The sequence below is a fragment of the Serinus canaria genome, chromosome 9, assembly GCF_022539315.1.
Source record: "Serinus canaria isolate serCan28SL12 chromosome 9, serCan2020, whole genome shotgun sequence".
Lineage (NCBI taxonomy): Eukaryota > Metazoa > Chordata > Aves > Passeriformes > Fringillidae > Serinus > Serinus canaria.
In genome coordinates this window covers 20,292,508-20,314,646 of record NC_066323.1, presented here as the reverse complement: position 1 = coordinate 20,314,646, position 22,139 = coordinate 20,292,508, and the positions used below count along the sequence as shown (strand labels likewise).

At 60.3% G+C, this 22,139-nt stretch overlaps 3 protein-coding genes across 5 annotated transcripts; 2 read left to right on the top strand and 1 right to left on the bottom strand.

The window, feature by feature from the left end:
* The first annotated feature begins 212 nt into the window (after positions 1-212).
* Positions 213-6,079, top strand: CFAP410 (cilia and flagella associated protein 410). Its single transcript, XM_009089290.4, has 7 exons — positions 213-306; positions 951-969; positions 1,549-1,595; positions 2,285-2,514; positions 3,306-3,474; positions 3,851-3,944; positions 5,120-6,079. The coding sequence occupies exons 1-7, from the start codon at positions 230-232 to the stop codon at positions 5,243-5,245; spliced, it is 762 nt and encodes a 253-aa protein (XP_009087538.1). The 5' UTR covers positions 213-229; the 3' UTR covers positions 5,246-6,079.
* A 3,353-nt stretch (positions 6,080-9,432) lies between these two features.
* Positions 9,433-15,685, bottom strand: PFKL (phosphofructokinase, liver type). Of its 2 annotated transcripts, XM_030227339.2 has the most exons (22): positions 15,581-15,685; positions 14,990-15,063; positions 14,815-14,892; positions 14,540-14,729; positions 14,221-14,386; positions 14,091-14,135; positions 13,898-14,006; positions 13,481-13,576; positions 13,309-13,401; positions 12,887-13,012; positions 12,735-12,799; positions 12,494-12,557; positions 12,261-12,407; positions 12,092-12,162; positions 11,918-12,005; positions 11,645-11,797; positions 11,342-11,506; positions 11,120-11,181; positions 10,702-10,813; positions 10,514-10,613; positions 10,295-10,400; positions 9,433-10,210 (listed from the first exon to the last, which is right to left on the bottom strand). In XM_030227339.2, exons 1-22 carry the CDS (start codon positions 15,663-15,665, stop codon positions 10,063-10,065), a joined length of 2,343 nt encoding a protein of 780 aa, XP_030083199.2. In that variant the 5' UTR covers positions 15,666-15,685; the 3' UTR covers positions 9,433-10,062. The 2 variants fall into 2 exon arrangements, with proteins under 2 accessions (XP_030083199.2, XP_050834061.1); XM_050978104.1 differs by having other exon boundaries at positions 11,645-12,005.
* Positions 15,686-18,053: 2,368 nt separating this feature from the next.
* On the top strand, positions 18,054-20,508 carry PROCR (protein C receptor). 2 transcript variants are annotated; one of them, XM_030227154.2, is made up of 4 exons: positions 18,054-18,221; positions 18,354-18,547; positions 19,393-19,659; positions 19,741-20,508. In XM_030227154.2, exons 1-4 carry the CDS (start codon positions 18,169-18,171, stop codon positions 19,851-19,853), a joined length of 627 nt encoding a protein of 208 aa, XP_030083014.2. In that variant the 5' UTR covers positions 18,054-18,168; the 3' UTR covers positions 19,854-20,508. The 2 variants fall into 2 exon arrangements, with proteins under 2 accessions (XP_030083014.2, XP_030083013.1); XM_030227153.2 differs by having other exon boundaries at positions 18,311-18,547.
* The last annotated feature ends 1,631 nt before the right edge of the window (positions 20,509-22,139 follow it).

The window sequence follows — 22,139 nt, the reverse complement described above, 5'->3', positions numbered from 1 at the left end:
CCTGAACGCGCGCCCGTTGCGGCAGCGGCGCTCGGGCGGGCGGGGCGCGGCGGGGCCCGGGGGCGGCGGCGAGGAGGAGGCGAATCCAGCCCAGGGGGCTGCGGCCGTGCCTGGCCCGCGGCGGGGCGGGGAGGAGGAGGCGAATCCAGCCCCGGAGCTGCGGAGCCGCCCCGGCCGGGCGGGGCCTGAGCCCAGCGGTGCCGCCCCTGCAGCCGCGGCCCGGCTCGGCATGAGGCTGAGCCGGGCGGCCGTGCTGGCACAGGCCAAGGCGGCCGCGCTCGACGGCGTCCGCCGCCTCAACTGCTGGTGGGCGCGGGGACAGCAGGGACAAGGGGCCGGGAACTGGGGCTGAGGGGGGGACAGGCAGGGATGAGGAAGGAGGACAGGCTCGGATGAGGCTGAGAGGACAGTGATGGAGGGGGGGACAGGCAGGCCTGGGCTGGGAGCACAGGCTGGGATCAGGAGAGGGGATGGGCAGGGGTGGAGGTGGGGTGGCAGGCCAGGATGAGGAGGGGACAGGAAGGGATGGAGGTGGGATAGGCAGGGGTGACGCTGGGGACACGGGCATGGGGAGGGGGGACAAGGGTGGAGGGAGGGCAGGAAGGAGGGATCTGGGTGTCAGGGATGGGGAGGGGAGACAAGGATGGAGGGAGGGCAGGAGGGAGGGAGCTGGGTATCAGGCAGGGATGGGGAGGTGGGACAGGGGTGGGTAGGGGCAGATGGGCGGGAGTGGGGAATGGGCAGTGCTGGGTGAGGGGTATCAGGTAGGGCTGGGTGAGAGAGAGCAGTCAGGGCTGGGAAAGGAGAGGCACAGCAAGGCCCATGACAGACTGTGCTGGAGCAGTTTGGTGGGGCCAGGCTGGGGGCTGGGGTTGTGAACCCGGCTGTGGGGGGTGCAAGGGGAGGCTGAGCCCTGCTGTGCTCTCCCTGACTCCCCTCTCCTCTTGCAGGGGCAGCCACCTGACGGATGTAAGTACTGGAGGAGCCAGAGGAGCCTGGGCCCACAGCTGGAGCGGGGACACCATAGAGGCCATGGGGTTGGCAGGGCAGTGGGGAGGGCCTGGCTTCGGGCTGGCCTGGTGCCTGTGCTCTGCAGGGCTTTTCAGGGTTGATTAGCATCTCACACCATAAAAAAAATGTCATCACTGCTGTTTCCACATCGGAAAATTTCTTTCTGAGGCCCAGCATGGAGCCTCGGAGAGCAGGACCCTGAGTCCTACCTCTGTGGTGGTTTTGGATTTAGGTTCCGTTGCTAGGGGAGGGCTGGCAGGGGTGGGAGGGAGCCTTTCTTGCGTGTGGAGGCTGCAGAGTTGCTGGAGCAGAAGAGCAATGTGACACTGGCTGGTAACTGCACTTCCACTCCTGAGCAGAGGCTGGAGGAGCTGCTGACACTGCCCTTGCTGTGTCAGAAAATCTCTGGTGTTGTTAAGTTCATGTTAGAGTGAAGCAATGCCAAATTCCTGATGGTGCTTTTTGTGATTTCAGTTGGGTTTATTTATATTTTTCCCCACATGTGCCAACTTGTTGTTTCTGTCTCTTGCTGCCCAGATATCCATATGCCGGGATTTACCCAACATCGAGGTGATCACGTTCAGGTGAATGCCAGTTTGCCAGCTTTGGAGAGGGCAGGGAAATCACCTTTTCCTGGGGATGCTTTCTTCCCATGTTGCTGGGGTTGTGTGTGTGAGTTGCCTGGCTCTTCGTGCCCCATTTCTCAAGCAGCAGAGATACAGACAGGATTATTCCTCAGTGGCTCCTCTGCACTACTCCCTGTGCTCTTGAGAAAATATTCTCTGTTTTGACAAGTGATAAAACCCCTTAGGACTGTTGCTCTTGAAATTCTACTCCATAGTTTCGACAGGGATGTACTTGGCCTCTCTTTGTGGCCTGTTTCTGAAATACTTGTTGAAATATTTTGTGATCAGTTAGAGCTTTCCCTTTCCATAATATGCTCAGCTTTCACCTATCCTGGGGATTCCATGGAGCCAATGCTCTGTGAATTGGAGCCTTTTAACTTGGGAATCTTACACGGATTCTCCTTGTGTGGGTCTGAGGGGCTGCTACAGAAAAGGCGGCAGGTTTGGGGGAGGAAGAGGCTCTCATCCTCAGCGGGGTGGAGCAACAGCTCTTTCAATTCTTCCCTCTGCTGACAAAGATAAAATGCCACAAGTCATGGGCTGAAGGCCCCTTCATGCTGGGGGCAGGCTGTTGCAGGAAAGGGGACTGGGAAGTGCTGTGCTCCCCCCTGCATGGGGCAGGATGGGCTCTGACCATGTCTCCGCAGCGTGAACGGCATCTCGGACCTCGAGCCACTGCACCAGTGCCAGAACCTGAGCGAGCTGTACCTGAGGAGGAACAACATCAGGAGCCTTGATGAGCTGTTCTACCTGAAGACGCTGCCGCGGCTGCGGGTGCTGTGGCTGGCGGAGAACCCCTGCTGCGGGCCCGACCCGCACCGCTACCGCATGACTGTGCTGCGCAACCTGCCCAGCCTGCAGAAGCTCGACAACCAGGGTGGGCTCTGGTCACCAGCAAACAGCCCCGGGCCACCAGGGTGGGCTCTGGTCACCTGCAAACAGCCCCGGGCCACCAGGGTGGGCTGTGGTCACCTGCAGACAGCGCCAGACCAGCGCCACCTGGGAAACGGGGACGTGTTGGCTCCTCTCGAGGGTGTCCTTGAGTTTTCCTAGAGTCAAGAGGTGTTAGAGGTTGAGTTAGATCCAGTGCTTCTAAGCTGTTTGCTCTCTTTGTCTTCCTTTTCTGTTTCTCTTCCCCTTTTCCATCTGCCTCCTCTTCCTCCATCCCCTTTTGCCTATCCATCCCCTTTTGCCTATGCCCTTTTCCCTATCCCCTTTTCCCTTCCCTATGGTAGCAGGACTGAGTGCCTCATTATAGCTCGGACAGTACCACTAATTAGTGGTTTTTAGAGCTCTCTCTTTGCTGTGGCCAGACAAAGGTTCTATAACTGGATCTGCTGCTGTAGAAAAGCTTCTCTGTTTTTTTTTTTTCTCCATCCAGTAACAGAAATTTGGTTGCTTTTGGAGCCTTCTCCAGAGACCAGAAATAGTAAAGCATGTTTGCATCCCTCCCTGATACCCTTCTCGCTTTGGGAGGCTGGTGATTGCTTCCAGCATTCTCCTGCACAGGTTTCACTGCAGGAGGAGGGTGAAAGCAAAATGCCAGACAGCTCTAGGACCAAACCCCTTTTGAACAGCTCTCCAGCAGCAGAACTTGCCCCGCTGGAGATGCCATCCCCTCGGGCTGCTGCAGTTGGTAGCAACAGGCATTTGTTGTGGCCTTTGCAGCTGTGACAGAGGAGGAGCTGTCGCAGGCCCTGGTGGATGGCGTGGAGATCACGGCGCCGCCGGCCCGCAGCCGCCTGGAGAACGGCTGGTCCAGCACCGCGTCCAGCACCGCCGGATCCAGCACGGAGCCCGAGAGCCAGCTGCTCAGCTGCAGCCTGGAGGAGACCAAGTGAGGGCTGGGCAGCTGCCAGCATTCCTGGGCTGAATTCATGTGTAGCAGGAAAGGAGCCTGACATTCCAGGGGCCAGGCCCACAGCCGGTGCAGGTTCCCATTGTGCTGGTTGCTGCAGTGGAGCTGTGCTGGTTCAGTGGGGCTGGTTCTGTGTCTGCCAAACAGCCTCTGCTCTCGGGGGTGGCTTGAGCTCATCAGCTGCATGTGCAGGCAGGGGTGGATCCTCTCTGATCTGGGAGCTCCAGCCCATTCCCTGGGGTCTTCCAGCTGGGTACTCCTTGCATGGTTGCCTGTGATGAGGAAGGATTGGCCTGGCAGAGAAAGGTTCTCCCACCTGGTCATAATAACATTTGCTTTTCCTCCCTTTTTTTAGCAAAACTCAGGATGAGCTTGATATGAAGCCTGTTCCCAGGGATAAATACTCCTCCTTTTCCCCTCAAGAGACAGACTGCAGCTGCAAGAAGAGAGTGAGTACCTTTTAAAAACCAAATTGCTTTTCCTTGTATGCAGGGCTGAGCCCCAGCATTGAAGGACGTCAAGAGCCTTGGGTGTCCCCAGAGGAGGGGAACAGAGCTGATGCCAGGGCTGGAAGAAATGTCCAGGAGCAGCTAAGGGCTGTGGGTTTGTTTGGAGAGAAGGAGGCCAAGGGATGACCTCATGCCCCTCTGCAGCTTCCTGAGGAGGGGATATAGGGAAGGGATGCTGAGTGTTCTGCTTGGGATCCAGTGATAGGATACATGGGAATGGTTCAAAGCTGTGCCAGGGCAGGTTCAGACTGGAAATTAGGAAGTGTTTCTTTAGCAAGAGAAGGGTCAAACCTTGGGAAGTGGCTGCTGAGCAGGAAACTTAAGTGGTTCCTCAGCACCCTCCATCATGTAGCCTTGGGTGAATCTGGATTTTGGTGGTTCAGCTGGGAATTGCAGAGTGCTGGACTCGGTACCATTGCATCAATCAGCAGAGCAAGATCTAATCCACACTGCCTCTCTGCCATAGCTGCCTAGAGCAGTACCACAGGCTCTGACTTCTAAAAATGGGAGAAGTGGTCCCCCATTGCAGCTGAAGAGGTTCAGGTTGGATGTTGGGCAAAAGATTCTCCCTAGAAGGACAGCTGTTTAGGCTGTGGAATCTCTCCCTGGAGTCCTTCAGGACATGATTTGACAGAGCCACGACCTGGCGTTGGCAATGGTCCTGTGGTGGTGGCAGGGCTGGGGACCTTCAAGGGTCCTTTGCAGAGAGCACAAGCTCTCCCCATTCCTCAAAGCAGGGCTGTCCTTTCCCATCCTACACAGGCTGGAGAGCAAGTGCAGCCGCTCCGGGAGGTGCCTTTCCTGACAGAAGGCAGGCTGGAGCATGGCCGGCAGCCAGAGGCTGTGGGCAGCCGGCACCGGGCTGGGTGGAGGATGGATGGGTTTGTCCTGCATTCCAGCCCCGTCACGTGCCACATGCGCCTCTGCCTGTGTTTGCCCCGAGGGCTGGCTTGTTAGTCCCGGTCCAGTGGCTGCAGGTGGCTGCTCCAAACTGCTGACCGTGGTGGTGGTGGTGGTGGTGGTGGAGGAGGAGGAGCTCCTAGAAAGAACAGGGCAAATCGAGTGTCCTTGTCCTGGCTTGCTGGTACAAAGCAGTGTGTGCCTTATCCCCACAGAACAATGTCCTGAATGCCATCCTGCTTCTCATGAAGGAACTGGATGCAGAGGGGCTGGAGATCATCCAGCAGACGGTGGTGAGGAGGCTCCAGGCCTTCCAGAAGAAGGAGCTGCAGGAGGAGTGACAGCACCCATCCCCCTTCCAACCTCCCTGGAGCCCCAGCCCTGCGGCGCTGTCCTGCCCACATCCCTGGCTGCAGCCAAAGCCTCCGGCATGGGATGGGGATGGGATGGCATGGGATGGGATGGCATGGGATGGGATGGGATGGCATGGGATGGGATGCTTCTTCTCTGGAGATTTCCTGCTTGTGCAGCAGCCTCTGACACTGTCCCCTGTGTGGCTGGGGCTCTTGGATGGGAGCTGCAGGCAAATCAGGAAAGCAGAAGGGAACAGGGCTGCAGCCAGAGGTGCTGTGTGATCCGAAGGAGAGCAGAGCCTGCTGATGGCTGGGAGGGACTCCACCCCTCAGCCAGCCTGGGGGTGCACAACACCTCTGAGGGCAGTTTGTACTGCAGAGATCTGGTTTGGTGGAGTCTGACAGGGAGACATTGCCTGAGATAGTCACCAAGACCTGTCTGGTGGAGGTGGTGAAGGTCAATGTCCAGTTATTAATTTCTTTTCCAGCTCCTGGCTGATTTCCTCAGGTCCTCCCTGGTGCATGCAGCGCCTGCCGGTCAGGCAGCCCAAAGGAAAGCTCAGAGCAGCCTAGGTGAACCAGGAATGACTCCCACATCCTGAATGCTCAGCTGTACTCTCACCCCAGCATTCCCTGCAGGCATTAGAGCAGCTTAAAGAAACATCCCAGTTAAAAGGCCCTGGGCATTCTGCCTGCTTTGCACAGGCATCAGGGGTGGGTGTTGCTCTTTCACTGATAAAACTGTATTTACCAAGTTTTATAGAGTTGTTAAGAACAAACTAAACTGTTGTGACATACCAAATAAACCCAATTATCCCTCAAGGCTGTGTAAGTGGTGGCTGGAGTTCAGCAAAGGCCTGGCTGGGGGCACTGCTCCATTACCTCTGGTTCAGGGAGTGCATTGTGAGCCCTGTGGAGCAGGAGGAGGGCTGGGAGCCCCGCGCCTTCCCGCTTCACTGCACCTCTGGAACGGTGAGCCTGCTCCCAGCACTGCTCTGCAGGGACACTGGGCTGTCTTACAACCTTCTTGCAACCACAGCAAAGGCAGGGAGCAAAAGAGGTGCTGAGGAAAGCTCAGTGCAGAGCCACCTGGGCAGGATGATGGCCCTGAGATACAGGACATGAGCCCTCCCTGTCTGCCAGTGCTGCACTGCTGACGTGGCCTTTCCATGGCCCCCCGTCCCTGTTTGTGCAGTGTCCAGGCTGTGCTTCCAGGAAGGAATGCTCCTCAGGGATGGTGACAGCCCTGTGTCCACAAGCCTGTTTGCCTGATCGTGGTGGGAACAGACACAGCTTGACCCTCATGACTCAGGGGGAGATTTGCTGATGCCTTTAACTCCTCAAATGACCTTTGTTCTTGACTTTTGTGTTAAACTCAGCTGCACTTGTGCGATTTATGATGTCCAAGACTTTCTTTGACATCCAGGGCCTGGGAGACTCACCCTGCTGAGTGCAAGTCTTCTCCCAAGCCCTTGGCCTGTCCATGTCAAGGAACAAGGGAGTTGCTGTTGGGGTGAGCTGGACCCCCAGCTTCTCCGGGATATGAGTGATCAAAGGAAGTGTCCATCAGGATTTGGTCATGGGGCTGGTGGAGCAATCACTGTGCCCTTGAGGCCACACTGACACAATTCCTAGAGAAGTTGGGCTGTTGGCTGCCTACGTGCCGTGCCGTGCTCGTCATCCTTGGCTGCTGCTGGTGCTGCCCTCCGGGCTCCCAACTGCTCCTTGCAGCATCCCAGAAAACCCCAGTGGGAGCTCAGCCCCTCCAGGGCCCTGGCAGCCTGCCTTCCCCTGCAGGCTGCTTCTGGAGGCTTGCTCTGCCCTCTCTTCAGGGTGGGCAGGATGTGCTGAGAAGTCTGGGAGCACAGTCAGGCCCCTCCTGCTCATCCTCAGAATTCAGTGGCTGTTCCTGTCTGTTTTCTCCCAGGAATTTGGCCCTCTGGGTATTTTTTTTGGTGGAAATGAGGTGTGGGGGCTGCAGTGACTCCTGTCCCTCAGCGTGCAGCTGGTCTGAGCCCTGTCCCCATTCACACCCTAAACCTGTTTGCTGCAGGGCAGTGCTGCCGACAGATTTTCCACATGACCTGCTGTCACCCTGCCCTGCCTCAGCCGGGAATATCGAGCGGTGAATGCAGATGATTCCAGCTCTGGAAAATGCCAGCAGCTGTACTGAGCCACTTCCCTTCAAACCACCCTCAGAGACTCTGAGAGGCTGGTGGTGAGGCAGGTGTGAGGTCCACGGCTGAGGGAGGGAGGGAAGGAATGGGTTGGGGCTCCCCCAAAGTGGAGTGGCACATGGGAGAGTGAAAGAGCCCATTTCCCATCCAGGAAATGGAGCTCCAGGAGAAGCCAGGTCTCTGCTTGGGGTCTCCGAAGCAGATTCTTAGTCAAGAGCAGCAATGCTGCCTCCATCAGCAAGGTCTGCTGCTCACGAGTCCAGGGAGGAGACAAAAGTTACCATCTTCCTCCAAAGGCTAAAAATAGTGTTCAGTTAGGGGAAAAGCACTAAAATCATGGAATGGTTTTGGGTGGGAAGAGACCTGGAAGCCCATCTCATTCAACTCCCTGCCATGGATAGGGACATCTTCCACTAGCCCAGGTGCCTCCATGCCCTGTCCAACCTGGCCTTGGACACTACCAGGGATCCAGGGGCAGCCACAGCTGCTCTGGGCACCCTGTGCCAGGGCCTCAACTCCCTCACAGGGATAAATTTCTTCCTGATATCCCATATAACCCTGCGGCAGTGGGAAGCCATTCCCTCTTGGTGTGTCACTCCAGGCCCTTGTCCAAAGTCCTTCTCCAGCTTCCTTGTTGGTTCCTTCAGGTACTGACAGTGAGGTCACCCCAGAGCTTCTCTGTTCCAGGCTGAACAATCCCAGCTGTGCCAGCCTTTCCTCCTAGCAGAGCTGCTCCATCCCTCTGCTCACCCTGGTGCCTCCTCTGGACTCTCTCCAGCAGCTCCAGGTCCTTCCTGTGCTGGGCCCCAGGGCTGGGGCAGCTCTGCACATGGGGTCTCACCTGAGAGGGGCAGAGGGGCACAATCCCAATCCCTTTCCTGCTGCCCACGCTGGGGATCAACCCAGGGCAGGGTTGGGGCATGGCCAGCCCTCACCACCTGCAGCCCCAAGTCCTTCTCATGGGGCTGCTCCCTCTACTCACCCCCAGCCTGGCTGATCCCACGGTTTGCTCTGACCCAGGGGCAGCACCAGCACTTGGTGATGTTAAACCTCAGGAGATTCCCATGAGTCCCTTCTGGAGCTTGTCCAGGGCCCTCTGGATGACCCTGTCCTTCAGGAGTGTCACTGCACCCTCAGCCTGGTGTCACCTGCAAACCTGCTGAGGGCGCCCCGAACCCTCTGTGCCAGTGATGGAGATCTCAAATGTCACTGGTCCCAGTACAGACCCTGGGACACCACCGGTCACTGATGGCCACTGTGAGCCACTGACTCCCTCGATGTGACCATCCAGCCAATCCCTTATCCATCTGACAATCCATCCATGGAATCCAGCTCTCTCCACTGCAGAGAGAAGGATGTTGGCTGGGATTGTCTCCAGGCTGTATAGAAATAAGGATAAATGTCATCCATAACCTTTCTCTTGCCCACTGAGGGAGTCACTCCATCAGAGAAAGGCAGGGGGCAAGTCAGGGGGAACTTTCACTTGAGGATAGCTCCATGGGGAGGACAAAATAGGCATACTTGACCCCAAAGACTATGATGCATGCTGATGCTGTCCAACAGGCTGGAGCCGTCAGCCTGCAGCCCCAGGAGGGAAGTGGCCTGGGAAAGGGGCTCCCTGTGACCGTCTGGCGCAGCCCGAGCGCATGGAGCCCGACCAGGCCAGCACGCTTGGCCAGCGCTCTGAGAAACTGCCTCATAAACAAGGACAACACCACCCTAAAGCACTCGGGCTGTTCCCTCAGAGGTGGGAACCCAGTGATTTTTCTCTGGAATCGTGATTGCGAAAGGATGCTGACCTTGCACCCACCACGACTTGGACAGGGAGGAGAAGCTGCCTGTGGTCCCACTCTCCCAGGCTCTGAGGATGCACAAAACCAGGGAACATCCTGGCCCAGCATTGACCCGGCTTGGGAAACCCACCAGGCTTTGCTATTCCCCCAGCCCTGTCCTGCCACCCATCCCCCTGCAATGAGCACTCCAGGAGGCAGGTTTGGCTCCAGCAGGTTTTATCTCTAGAGGAGAGGAGCAGCGCCGCGGGCGGTGCAGGATCCGGGGGTCACGGAGCAGTGGTGAGGTGACGGACACGGCGCCCACAGCCACGCAGTGACGGTCGCAGCCAAGCGTCATGCAAGGGGACAGGGGCTCGCCGGGACCCCCGTGCTCAGCCTCGAGGCCCCCAAGGGGATGGAGCTCCACAGGGGCACCCAGAAGCCCCTGGGACCTGCTCCACCCATTCCGGGATGGCTCCGCATCCTCCTCACTCCCCTCCCGCACGTGGGGCAGGCGACTACAAGCAGCAGCAGCTGGCTCAGGCGGTCAAGCCGCTAAGTAAGGACTCAAAATATCCCATGATTAAATAATAATAAACTATTAAGGGAAGATTAAGGGTCTGGGCTGTGAGGCTGGGCTCAAGCAACTCTTCTGCATCCGCACAGGGACCAGAACCCGCAGCAGTGATTCGGGGCAGGATTGTGCCGTTCTGGGACACAGCACCAGGCTCCGCCTGCTGTAAGGGGTCGATGGCAAAGCTACAGGGCTACTGAGAACAGAGGGGACACAGTGCTCCCCCAGCAGCATGTGGGCACAGAGAGGACATGGCGGGGGCTATGGGCCAGGCTGGTGGGACTAGAAGCCCTTCTCGATGCTGAGGGTGCGACGGGTGACGTGCTCCATCTGCCCCGAAATGTACTCGGTGAGGCTGATCTGGTAGTTGGCGAGCATCTTCAGCATCAGCCGCAGGTTCAGCCACCACTGCTCCTGGGGCAGCCTGTGCCTGTGCAGGGGACACAGCTCTAGAGCAGACACCCTGGGAAGGTTCCCCTGGGAGCTGGTGAACTGCTGGGACATGGGGACTTACTCAAAATCCGTGACTTTCTTGAGCTCTGTCACAGGGCTGAAGGCCACCACCTTCTTCCGCAGCCCGATCACACAGGCAGTGTCTCCAGAGTTGGCAAACACACGCCCTGCAAGAGGGACACTGCTGACCCTGGCCATCTCACTGGGGGCCAAGCCTGGAAGCCTGGAGCAGCAGCCACCAGCCTCCCCTACCCCCTGGGATCCCCAGCCCTCGGCTCACCCTTGCTGTAGACTTGTTGCAGCTTCTCTGACATCCACAGCACCGCCTTCACTCCCAGCTTGGTCCCGTAGTTCCGGTCAAAGGGGGTCGGTGCTCCCCCCTGGGGACAAAGAAATGGGGATGTCAGGCCCTGCCCAGCTCTCAGGGCCAGCAGGGGCCATGCCACCCTGTCCCCTGTACTTCTGTACCTGCTGGAGGTGGCCCAGGACGTTGATCCTGCAGTCAAAGATGCCTTTGCCCTCGGAGGAGTAAAGGTTGTAGAGGAACTCGGTGGTGTAGTGCTCGTGGCACTTCTCATTGCTGGGGAGCAGAGGGAAGGGCTTGGGGGGGCTGCTCCTTCCCTTGACATGCCCAAGGGATCCCCCTTTGTTTCCCATAACACCTTTCTTGTTCTCCCTGAGGCCCAGAGCCTCAGTCTGTGTCCCCAGGAGGACCCTGGGGCTGGGTGGGAATGGCAGCGGAGGCACCCAGTGTCCCCAGGGCAAAGTGCCAAACCTCACCATGCCCAGGACCCCTCTCGGGCCATGGGAAGGGCTCAGCTCCAGCCTTGCTCCCTGCCACAGGGCTGGGGTTTGCAGTGACTGTCCCCAGGTGCCCCCAACTCACCGCAGCACCAGCCCCCTCTGGATATCCGTCTTCATTTTGTCAGTCAAGTGCTCCACGTTGGCCTGCAAGATGAACACCAAGATGCCAGCAGCCATCCCACAGCCGTCCTGTCCTGACACCAACCCAGCATGGCCATGTCCTCCAGCCCCTGCCCTGCTCTGGAGCCCTCCCTTCCCTGATTTTCCTTCTCATTTCAGCCAAGAGCCACTCCTGCCCGCCCACCTTTAAGTCGTGGATAGTGAAGGGATCTTCATAGACGTAGGCAGCGTCGGCGCCCACGGCGATGCCGGTGACCGTGGACAGGTACCCGCAGTAGCCCCCCATGGTCTCCACAATGAACACGCGGCGCTTGGTGCCCGAGGCCGACTGCTTGATGCGGTCGCAGCTCTGTGCCCAAACAAGGGGAGGTCACACCAGGGAAAGCCACCTTTGCTTCCCTAGCATGGGACATTGGCCACTCCAGGCTGTGACGGAAGCTGGTGGAGCACGGTGGCCCCGTGAGCTGTTCCCATCCGTGCCCCTCACCTCCATGGCAGCGTTGACGGCCGTGTCGGAGCCCAGGCTGAAGTCGGTGCCGGGCACGTTGTTGCTGATGGTGGCGGGGATGACGCACATGACGATGCAGAGCTCCTCATACTGCCCGCGTGCCTCCACCAGCTGCAGCACCCCCTCGTACGCCTGCAAGCAGCCGAGGGATTGGGACATGCTGGCCCTGCAGCCAGATCCACATCCCAGAAAGATTCCTCTGGGATGCCCAGAGTCACCCCAGTCCCCACTGAACCGAGGATTCTGCCTCACCTCAAAGCCCCCAATGACCAGCAGCCCCTGGATGTTGAATTTGCGCACATTCTCCACAATCTTCTCCATGCAGGTCTTGGGCAGTGTCCTGAGGTGGGGAAGGGGGGCAGACAGTGGGGTGAGGATGCTGGGGACACCCTTTCCTTATGCCTCCGTCCCCAGGGCTGCACTCACCGCTTGGTGCCCAGCATGGAGCCACCACGGCCCAGCCATCCTGCCACGTCATGCCAGCCCACCTCGCGGATCTGAAGGCACCAGCGACAGGTTAGGGGTGGGAAGAGCCCCCCTCCCCCAAGCCCAACCCCATCCTCTGGGACATCCCAGGCTCAGGGTTCCCCCTTACCTGCCCCTTGGCCAGGCCCTCGAAGCCGTCATTCACCACGTAGATGGTGTGTCCCTGGCAGATGCCGATGCGCACGGCCGAGCGCACAGCAGCGTTCATGCCGGCGGCCGGCGCTCCCACGTTCAGAATGGCCATGCTAAAGGGGCTCTGCGGGGACAGGGATGGGAACAGCACATCCCCACATGTCCCCAAGGCGGGGATGGTGCACCCTGCTGCTCCCCATCACCCCTCACCTTCTCCTGAGCTGGCTTCTGGTGCGCCAGCAGCTTGTAGATGTTCCAGTTGTTCTCAAAGCTCCTGCAAGGACACGGTGATGTATCCCCAAGGCATGTCTGAGAGAAGGGGAAGTCTCCCCAGTGCCCCTGGGGTGTGACTGGGGACACCCTTCTGGCTGCAGGAGCCAACAGCCTCCCCAGAAGGAAAAGCCCCTATCCAAGAGGGATGTCTCCCCGGGTCCTGGTCCCTGCTCCTCACCTTCCACGGAGCTGGATGGCTTCCTCAAACCTCTTCTCGTCCATGGCCTTCTGCACATCCTTTGTCTTGAGAAGGGAGAAAGATGCAGAACCATAACACCCACGTTCACAGGGAGGGGAGTGAGACCCCCACCCAACTTCCCTGGTACTCACCACCTGGACACACTCCATGAGTGGCAGCCGCACCGACTGGTTCCCGGAGTGGCTGACCACACAGGCCGGGGTGTCCGGCGTGGCCTCCAGCAGCGCCATCACCGCCTCCATCCCCATCTTGCTGCTCTGCAAAGGGACAGGGGTAGCTGTGACACTGGGGCCCACCAGTGCCAGCTGGGTGGGATGCTCAGAGATGCTCCCACAGCCTTGGAAACCATGTGGCTGCTGATTCACTGCTGGAAAGCTGATGGTTTTATGTAAAAATCCGTGAATTTTGGAGTAAATGGGAGAAAATTTGGAGAAACGGGTGCACAGCTCTGCCCAGCACAGCAGGGCTGAGCCCATCCGAGCCTCACCCCGTTCCATTGGGCAGAGGGATGGCAGGAGCAGGATTCCCCCTCTCTGTCCTCCCCTGCACCTACCAGCACGCGGTCAAAGGCGGACGGGGTCCCTCCGCGCTGCACGTGGCCGAGGACGGTGACCCGCGTGTCGAAGCCCAGGCGTTGCACCACCAGCTGTGGGGAAGAGGGGACACCACGTTGGGGACCCGCCGGTGTCCGTGGGTGCCAGGGTGGTGCCGGGGCAGTCCCTTACATCCTTCACGTAGTTGGAGGAGATGGGTTTGCCGCTGCGGTCGATGGCGCCCTCGGCGATGATGATGATGTTGAGCCGCGAGCCCCGGCTGCGTGTCTGCCACGAGGGGAGGACAAACGGCCACCACAGCTCAGCCAAAACTCACCATGGGCCGTGTGTAAGCACCCTCCCCTTCCCACCCTCTGTGCTGCCCTGGGGGTGGGTCAGGTCACGGGCAGCTGAGCCCCCAAGCCAGCGCTGCCCCTGGCACGCGAGGGCTGGATTTGCGCTCGGCTGAGTGCTCCGGTTCACAGGGACAATGGCGGCAGCTCCCGAAGCTTCGTGGGGGCCGGGCATGGCTGCAGGGCTCAGCCCGGGCCCCCACAGGGACTCCCGGGGGTAACAGGGCATGAAGGGATGGCAGGAACCCCCCCTCACCTCCCCGAGCCTCTCGCACATGAGGTCCTCCCAGCCGTCCTCCGGAGGGGATTCAGGGATGAAGAGCCAGTCAGCGCCCGAGGCCAGGCCGGACACCAGCGCCAGGTACCTGGGGGGACACGGCGGTGGCAGCACTGGCCCCAAAACATGGCATCCCGTCCCACCAATGGCTTCCCCACCCACGGGGGCTTACCCGCAGTGGCGACCCATCACCTCCAGCACGAAGGTCCGCTGGTGGCTGCAAGGACAAGGGTGGGGAGAGAAGGAGGTGGGTGGGTGCAATGGCTGGGGAGCTGCAGCCCCCAGTCCCCCGTCCCCCTCACCTCTGTGCCGTGGTGGTGATGGCATCCACGACCTCCATGATGCGGTGCAGCGCCGAGTCGGTGCCGATGGTCATGTCGGTGCCGCAGAAGTCGTTGTCGATGGAGCCCACCAGCCCCACGATGTTCAGGTGGCAGTTCTTCCTCGCCACCTCCTCGCTGATCTGCCCTGGAGGGGGGTCACGGCCACCACACCGGTTATTTCAGGGCACTCATGTCCCCACCACCATGGGGCTGGAGCCCAGGCCTCCTTGGGGTCACAGCACCGGGGTGACCCTCTGGACCTCAGCACCCCCAAACGGGCTGTGAGGGGCTCACCCACCATCTCGGAGCAGCTCCTCGAGCAGCCCAGCCCACTCGGAGCGGAAGATGTCCGCGCCGGTGAGGCTGCCGTCGCCGCCGATGACGCACAGGTTGGTGATGCCGTGCTCCACCAGGTTGCGGGCGGCCCGGAGCCGGCCCGCCCGCGTGGTGAAGGCCTTGCAGCGGGCGCTGCCGATCACCGTCCCGCCCTGGGGACAAAATGGGACACGTGGCTTGTCACACACCTTTGGGGGGCTGGGATCTGGAGTCCCCTGGCCCCATGGTGACCCTCACCAGCTGGATGATGTTGGAGACGCTGAGCCAGTTGGCTTGCTTGATGTTGTCACCCCCCTCCACCAGCCCCTCGTAGCCCTGTGGAGAAGCAGAGGGTGGAGGTGAAAGGTGCCTCGGCACAGGGGGAGGGGGAGGATTCCCTCAGCCATGATGGGGAGCAGGGGGGAACCCCAACCTCGTAGATGAGGAAGACCTTGGCTCCCACGTATATCCCCATGCGGGTGACAGCGCGGACAGCGGCGTTCATGCCTGGAAAAGTGATATGTGAGATGGAGCGTCCCCATGGGATCCTGTGCCCCACGGGGGATGGGATCCTACAGGTGACCCTGAGGTGTCCCTTCGAGCAGGGGGAGCCCCATAGGACTCTGCACCCCACAGAGAATGGGATCTGACAGATGACCCTGAGGTGTCCCCGTGAGTGGGCGGGGAGCCACGTGGGCTGAGAACGGGGAAACTCAGCGCACAGCTGGGGACGAGAAACTGACCGGGAGCGAGTTGCTTATCCCAGGGGGGACGGGGATGGGGACCGGGACGGGCACACCCCCTCCGTGGGGCTCCCCCCGTGGGGCCCCTGCCCTCCCACGGCCACGGCCCGAGGGTGACGGGGACGAGGAAGCGGCGCGGGCGGGGGGCACACGGCAGGGGGGTCCCCATCCGCCCGCCCGGGGAGGAGCGCGGGCCGCGGGCTCTGGCCCCGGGCGGTCGCGGGCACGGACACGCGGGGACGCCGCGGGCCCGGGCCGATCCCCCGCCCCGCCGGGCGCACCTTGCGCGTCGCCGCCGCTGGTGAGGACGGCGATGGCCATCCCGGCCCCCGCCATCCGCAGCCGTTCCAGCTCCGCCGCCGCCATCGCTGCGCTCCCGGTGCCGGCGCCGCCGCCGAGGACACGCCCCGGGACACGCACGGACCGGCGACACGCCCCGGGACACGCCCCGGGACACGCACCGACCGGCGACACGCCCCGACCCAGGCGACACGCCCCGCCCGCCGCCGCGGAGCGACGGATGGCGGGACACGTCGCGCTGTGTCGCGACGTGGTGCGCTGTATCGTGGCGGACAGTGGGGACATGCCCCGCCGTCCCGGACTGCGCCATCCTGCGCGAGGTCCGTCCCTGAGTCCTGAAGGAATTGGCTGATGGAGCTGCCCAGCCGCTCTCCAGGATATTTGGAAGGTCCTGGATGTCCGGTCAGGTCCCAGGTGCCTGGAAAAAAACGGAGTCCTGGTCCCCATCTTCAAAAAGGGTGGAAAGGAGGAGCCTGGGGCGCGGACCTGCCGGCCAGTCATCGTCCCCTGTGTGCTCGGGAGGATCCTGGGACAGACCCTCCTGGAAGCTCTGCTGAGGCAGGGGCAGGGAGGACAGGAGGTGACCCGGGACAGCCAGCGTGGCTGCACCAAGGGCAAGTCCAGCCAGACCAACCCAGGGGCCTTCTGTGATGGAGTGACTCCCTCAGTGGGCAAGAGAAAGGTTATGGATGACATTTATCCTGATTTCTATACAGCCTGGAGACAATCCCAGCCAACATCCTTCTCTCTGCAGTGGAGAGAGCTGGATTCCATGGATGGATTGTCAGATGGATAAGGGATTGGCTGGATGGTCACATCGAGGGAGTCAGTGGCTCACAGTGGCCATCAGTGACCAGTGGTGTCCCAGGGTCTGTACTGGGACCAGTGACATTTGAGATCTCCATCACTGGCACAGAGGGTTCGGGGCACCCTCAGCAGGTTTGCAGGTGACACCAGGCTGAGGGTGCAGTGACACTCCTGAAGGACAGGGCCATCCAGAGGGCCCTGGACAAGCTCCAGAAGGGACCCATGGGAATCTCCTGAGATTTAACATCACCAAGTGCTGGTGCTGCCCCTGGGTCAGAGCAAACCGTGAGATCAGCCAGGCTGGGGATGAGTAGAGGGAGCAGCCCCGTGAGAAGGACTTGGGGCTGCAGGTGGTGAGGGCTGGCCATGCCCCAACCCTGCCCTGGGTTGATCCCCAGCGTGGGCAGCAGGAAAGGGATTGGGATTGTGCCCCTCTGCCCCTCTCAGGTGAGACCCCACGTGCAGAGCTGCCCCAGCCCTGGGGCCCAGCACAGGAAGGACCTGGAGCTGCTGGAGAGAGTCCAGAGGAGGCACCAGGGTGAGCAGAGGGATGGAGCAGCTCTGCTAGGAGGAAAGGCTGGCAGAGCTGGGAGTGCTCAGCCTGGAGAAGAGAATCTCTGGGGTGACCTCACTGTGGCCCTCCAGTATCTGATGGAGCCAACAAGGAAGATGGAGAGAGAATATTCCCAAGGGACCTGACAGAGGAGAATGGCTTCAAACTGCCAGAAGGCAGGATTAGATGGGTTACTGGGAAGAAGTTCTTGGCTGTAAGGGTGCTGAGGGCCTGGCATAGGCTGCCCAGAGGAGCTGTGGCTGTCCCATCCCTGCTAGTGTCCAAGGCCAGGTTGGACAGGGCATGGAGCAACTTGGGTGTCCCTGCCTGTGGCACGGGGTGGAATGAGTTGGGCTTTCAGATCCCTGCCCACCCAGAGCATTCCATGCCTTTATTCCAGGCCATGGCATGGATGCTATTGTGTGCCACCCCAGGCTGTGCCATGCTCTGCCAATGAGACGAGCTGGAGCTTTTAGTAGAAATTTCACATTTTAAAATTTTTAATTTATAATTATTTCAGGTGTAATTAAAAAACAAACCTATGGAGCTTTGGCCCTGCCATGCATTTCTCATCCCCACTGCCCAGCTCAGCTACCCAGAGTGTCAACTCTTTCCAGGGAGGGGGGTCCTGTTACTGGATGCCCTCTCCACAGGGGATGGGATCCTACAGGTGACCCTGAGGTGTCCCTTTGAGCAGGAGGAACTCCATGGGACCCTGCAGCCCACAGGGAATGGGATCCAGGTGGGTGCAGTGTGGTGCTGGGAGGCTGCTCCCTCCAATAGTCCCCATTCCCGTGGTCCCCATCACTGTGTCCTCCTGCTGTCCCACATCCCCCAGGGGAGTGAGACAGGGCCATGCACAGCCAAAGCGTGGGGAAACTGAGTCAGGTGTTGGCAGCTCGCCCAATCCCATCTGTGCCAGGAGGAGCTTGGAGCCTCATCCTGCATCCTCGGGCGCCGCGGGGCCCGGCACATCCGGCAGGGAAGGGGTGGCTCGGGTTAAGGAAATGGGAGAGACCTGGCCGGAGTCCCGCTCTCCTCCCCCCACAGCCCCACCTCCCCGGCCCGCTTAACATCCCCTGGGCCAGCAGCAGGGCCAGCAGCGCGGACCCAGCGCGGTGTCCGGGCTGAGCTGCGAGCCGGCACAGCCGCAGGGCCACCAGCGTGTCCCCAGCGTGTCCCCAGCGCGGTGTCCGTCCCCACGATGCTATGGCTGCTGTTGCTGCTCGGCGGGGTCCTGGGCTGCGCAGCGGAGCAGGCGGGTAAGGCAGGGACACCGGGCTTGGCGTGGGGACACACGGGGCTCACGGCGGGTGACGGGACGGTGGCTGATGTCCCACGTGTCCCGCAGCTCCGCTCGCCTTCACCATGCTCCAGCTGACCCGCGTCTACAGGGGCAATTCCATGTTCCGGGGGAACGCCAGCCTGAATGGGCAGCTCAGCCATGTCCTGGAAGGGAATAATGTCACCCAGGTGCTCCCGCTGGAGCCTCCGGACGCCTGGGCCCGGCGGCAGGACGAGGTGATCACCTACCTGGGGAACTTCAGGCAGCTGGTGATGCTCTTCCACAAAGAGAGACCCACGGATTGTGAGTGGTGCCCGGGGGACGGGGGTGGGTGCCCCGGGGAATGGGAGCCTCTTCCCCGCTGCCAGGGCACGGGGGTGGCTCTGCAGGGACACATGGGCGAAGGGATGGGGACACGGCCATGTGCAAAACTTCGCTGTGGGCAGAGGGAACCCTTCTGTGGAGCCGGGAATTTTTTACCCGGAGTACATCCTGGGAACGGGATGATGCTCAACCTGTTACTGCTCGTCAGGAAAAGGGAGAGGGCTTCAGCCTGTGGGGTGGTGAGGTGTAGAAGCCCTGTCTGCTCCCTGCCTGTGCTCTGCCTGCATCCCACCTGTATCCCACCGGCACCCTGCCTGCATCCCTCCTGTATCCCGCAGCCTGTGGGAGCTGTGGGACACTGCTGCCGATGGTTTCGTGCTCCTGCTCGCTCCGCCCCACAAGCCCTGTCGCCTTTGCTGCTCCTGCCCGGGTGTGCTTTCCTTTCCTTTCCTTGGTTACCCCCAAACCGGTTTTGCCGCAGCCCCGCACTCCTGTACCCTTGGGGAGTCCGGTGTCACCGCGGAGTCTCTGGCATGACCCGTCCCCCCCTCCCGGTGTCCCTGTCCCGGTGTCTCTCTCCATCCGCGAGAGCCACGAGCAGCTCTGTGCCCAGAGCCTCCCTCTCTGCAGAACTGGAGCTGGGCTGTGTGGGGATAAGGGAGGGAAAAAACATCCCGGTCACTGCCATGCTCAGACCGAGGGGAAGCAAAGCTGTGGGCGGTGTGAGGCTGTGCGAACGCAGTGCCCAGTTTGCTGCTGGTGAGGACCACGGGGTGCTCAGGGCGGGAGCGTGGTGACCCTGTCCCCTCCCTCTGTCCCCGCAGTCACCCATCACCTGTGCTGCCACCTCGGCTGCCGCCTCTACCCCAACGGCACAGCCCAGAGCTTCTACGAGGTGACCCTCAACAGGACAGCGTTCCTGAGCTTCCACGTCCCCAGCGCCACCTGGGAGCGGCGCTGGCCCGGAGAGCTCCCGGTGGCCGCCTACGCGCAGCAACAGCTGATGAAATACCCCATAACCACCCAGGACCTGCAGTATTTCCTCAACACCACCTGTGTCAGCATCCTGCAGGCTCAGAGCGCCAGGACAGGTCCGTGCTGGGGCCGAGGCTGGGGACAGGGATGCAATGGCATGGCCCGGTTGTCACCTCTGTCCCTCTCGCCTCTTGCAGGAAAAGTCAGCGGCCGATCGCGTACTCCGCTGGTGCTGGGGCTGGTCCTGGGAAGCCTAGGCCTGCTGGGCATGGCCCTGGGCATCTTCCTGTGCACGGGAGGGAGCTGCTAGCGTGGGCAGCTGTCCCATGTCACCCCATGGACACAGGAGACGGACCTGTCATCTCCCCGTGCAGCCATCACCACCTCCTGGAGGCAGGGGACAGACCCATCATCTCCCTGTGGAGTCAGGGATGGATCCGTCATCTTCCCAAGGATCCAGCAACTCTCCGTGGATCCATCATCTCCCTATGGAGTCAGGGATGGATCCATCATCTTCCCAAGGGTCCACCAACTCTCCGTGGATCCATTATCACCCTGGCGAGGCAGGGGCTGGTTCCATCAACTCTGCATAGAGACAGAGGGGGATGAAAGCCCATGAGGGGACCAAGCCCATCCCTCACAAGGGATGCATGTCCCCAGTGCCACAGGCTTTGCTCCCCAAGGACACCAGTGGTTTCCCAGTCCTGTCCCAGCTGGGCTGACCCCTCCTCCAGCAGCCCCCAGCCCTGTGGATGGTCCTCACTTCAGGCAATGCACTGAGGCTCCACACAGAAACACTGGGCATGGATGGGAAAATGGGGGGGAGAAGCATGGGGGGAAAGCAGCAGGAGAAACAGCCATGGAATGGTTAAAAGGATGGTTTAAAACCCTCATTCATCCCTGTTCCAGTGAGGATGGAGGGAGGATTTCACACCTTGTGTAATAAAACCATCCATCAGCTCCCACCACACCTCTGGCTCTTCTTGTTCCCCTTGGCAGCACCGATGTGCGGCTGTGGATCCATCATGGGCCACGGCTGCTGCTGCTGGGTGGGCTCGTTGGTGTTGCCAGCCCCTGTGCCAGACCTTGGGCTGTGTGCTAAGTTTTCCAGGTCTCTGGAAAGACACTGGTGGTGTTTGCAGGAGGGTGTTGCACCTCCTGAGCTCATTTCAACCCTCTCCCAAATTGATTTGACTCAATTAAGTAATTTTTTCAACATTTTTCATTACCTTGCTCAGTGTGAGATGCTGAGGTCAAGTACACACAGCTGTGAGGGGACAGTTTTCCTTTTCCACAATCCAAATCCAAGCTAAAACCTCCACTCTGACTGTTTAAACTTTGATTGTGTCGATAAGAAACTCTTGGCCGCGTTTCCCTTTCACCCGAAAGTGGATTTTGAGCTCTCCTGTGCATCTCCACTGCTCCAGTGGCAGGAAGGGAGCCAGGAGTTGGCTGGGGACAGCAGGCTTTCCTGGATTAACTTCCAGCTCTTTCTTTTCTAAACACCCTGCAAGAGACGGTGGAATGAGGGAAGATGGGGAAAGGGACAGAAGGGATGCGAAGATGACCTTAGGGGTTGTCCTCCTGGAGGGATGGAGGAGGAGGAGGTCTCCAAAGCCATCTCATCACCCTGGCCCCCAGCGACCCCCCCCGGAGCAGCCCCCGCCTCCCCCAGGCTCCTGGGGCAGGGGCTGGGGCGCTCCCCACCCTTGGCAGGCTCCGAGAGGCTGGAGAATCCAAAACAACATGGCCTGGGAATGTCACAGCTCGGCCCTTGGAGCAGCGCCCTTGGCAGGAGCTGTGCTGTGGGCCAAGCGCTCTGTGTCCCTGCCGCGGGCATCCAGGGACACCAGGGCAGTGCCCAAGGTCACACGTGCTGCATCTGCTCTCTGCAAAGGGATTCAGTCCCTTCCAGCTGGGAGAAACCGCAGCATTCCCAGCTCTGCTTCGAGTTTCAGACTCACGGGGCGTGTCTGCTACCTGCAGATGTTGTACTGTGGTTCCCCAAGACTTGGAGTGATTCCTGATCTCAATCCCCTCTCCCTGGGCTGCAGCTCCTTGCTCTGGCAGGGCTGGCTGAGTGTGGATGCTGTGGGATGCCCATGGCTGTGATGGAACAGGGATGGGACCCAGGACTGACAGACCCAGGTGGCAAACACTGTGGGGGAGGCCTGGAACAGCAGAACTTGCTTTGCTTTTTGCTCCAGAAATATGTCATCTTTTGGACAGATGAACAAGTCTGAGCTTGTCCACTTTGTGCAGCTCTGGAAAAGCCTTTTTCCTGCCCCTGAGCTCCCCGTGTGTGTCTGGAGAACGCTCCAGAACAGAGCTGACTGCTGCTGCTCTTGAGTTTCCACAAGGGACTGGGCAGTGGAAATCCCCCAAAAGTGCAGAGCCCCGAGGAACAGCCTCATCTCCAGTGTTGTCCATGGGCAATGCACCCAAACCAGGCACCTCCATCCCAAGGCACCTCCCTGGCAGTGACCAGCATCAGTGTCCGACCTGGACGTGGTGCCAGCACCCACCTCCAACACATCGTAGCCCCAAAATTTCTCTTCCTCTCCCCAAAACTCTCATGGTGGGGCCACTGAGGCCT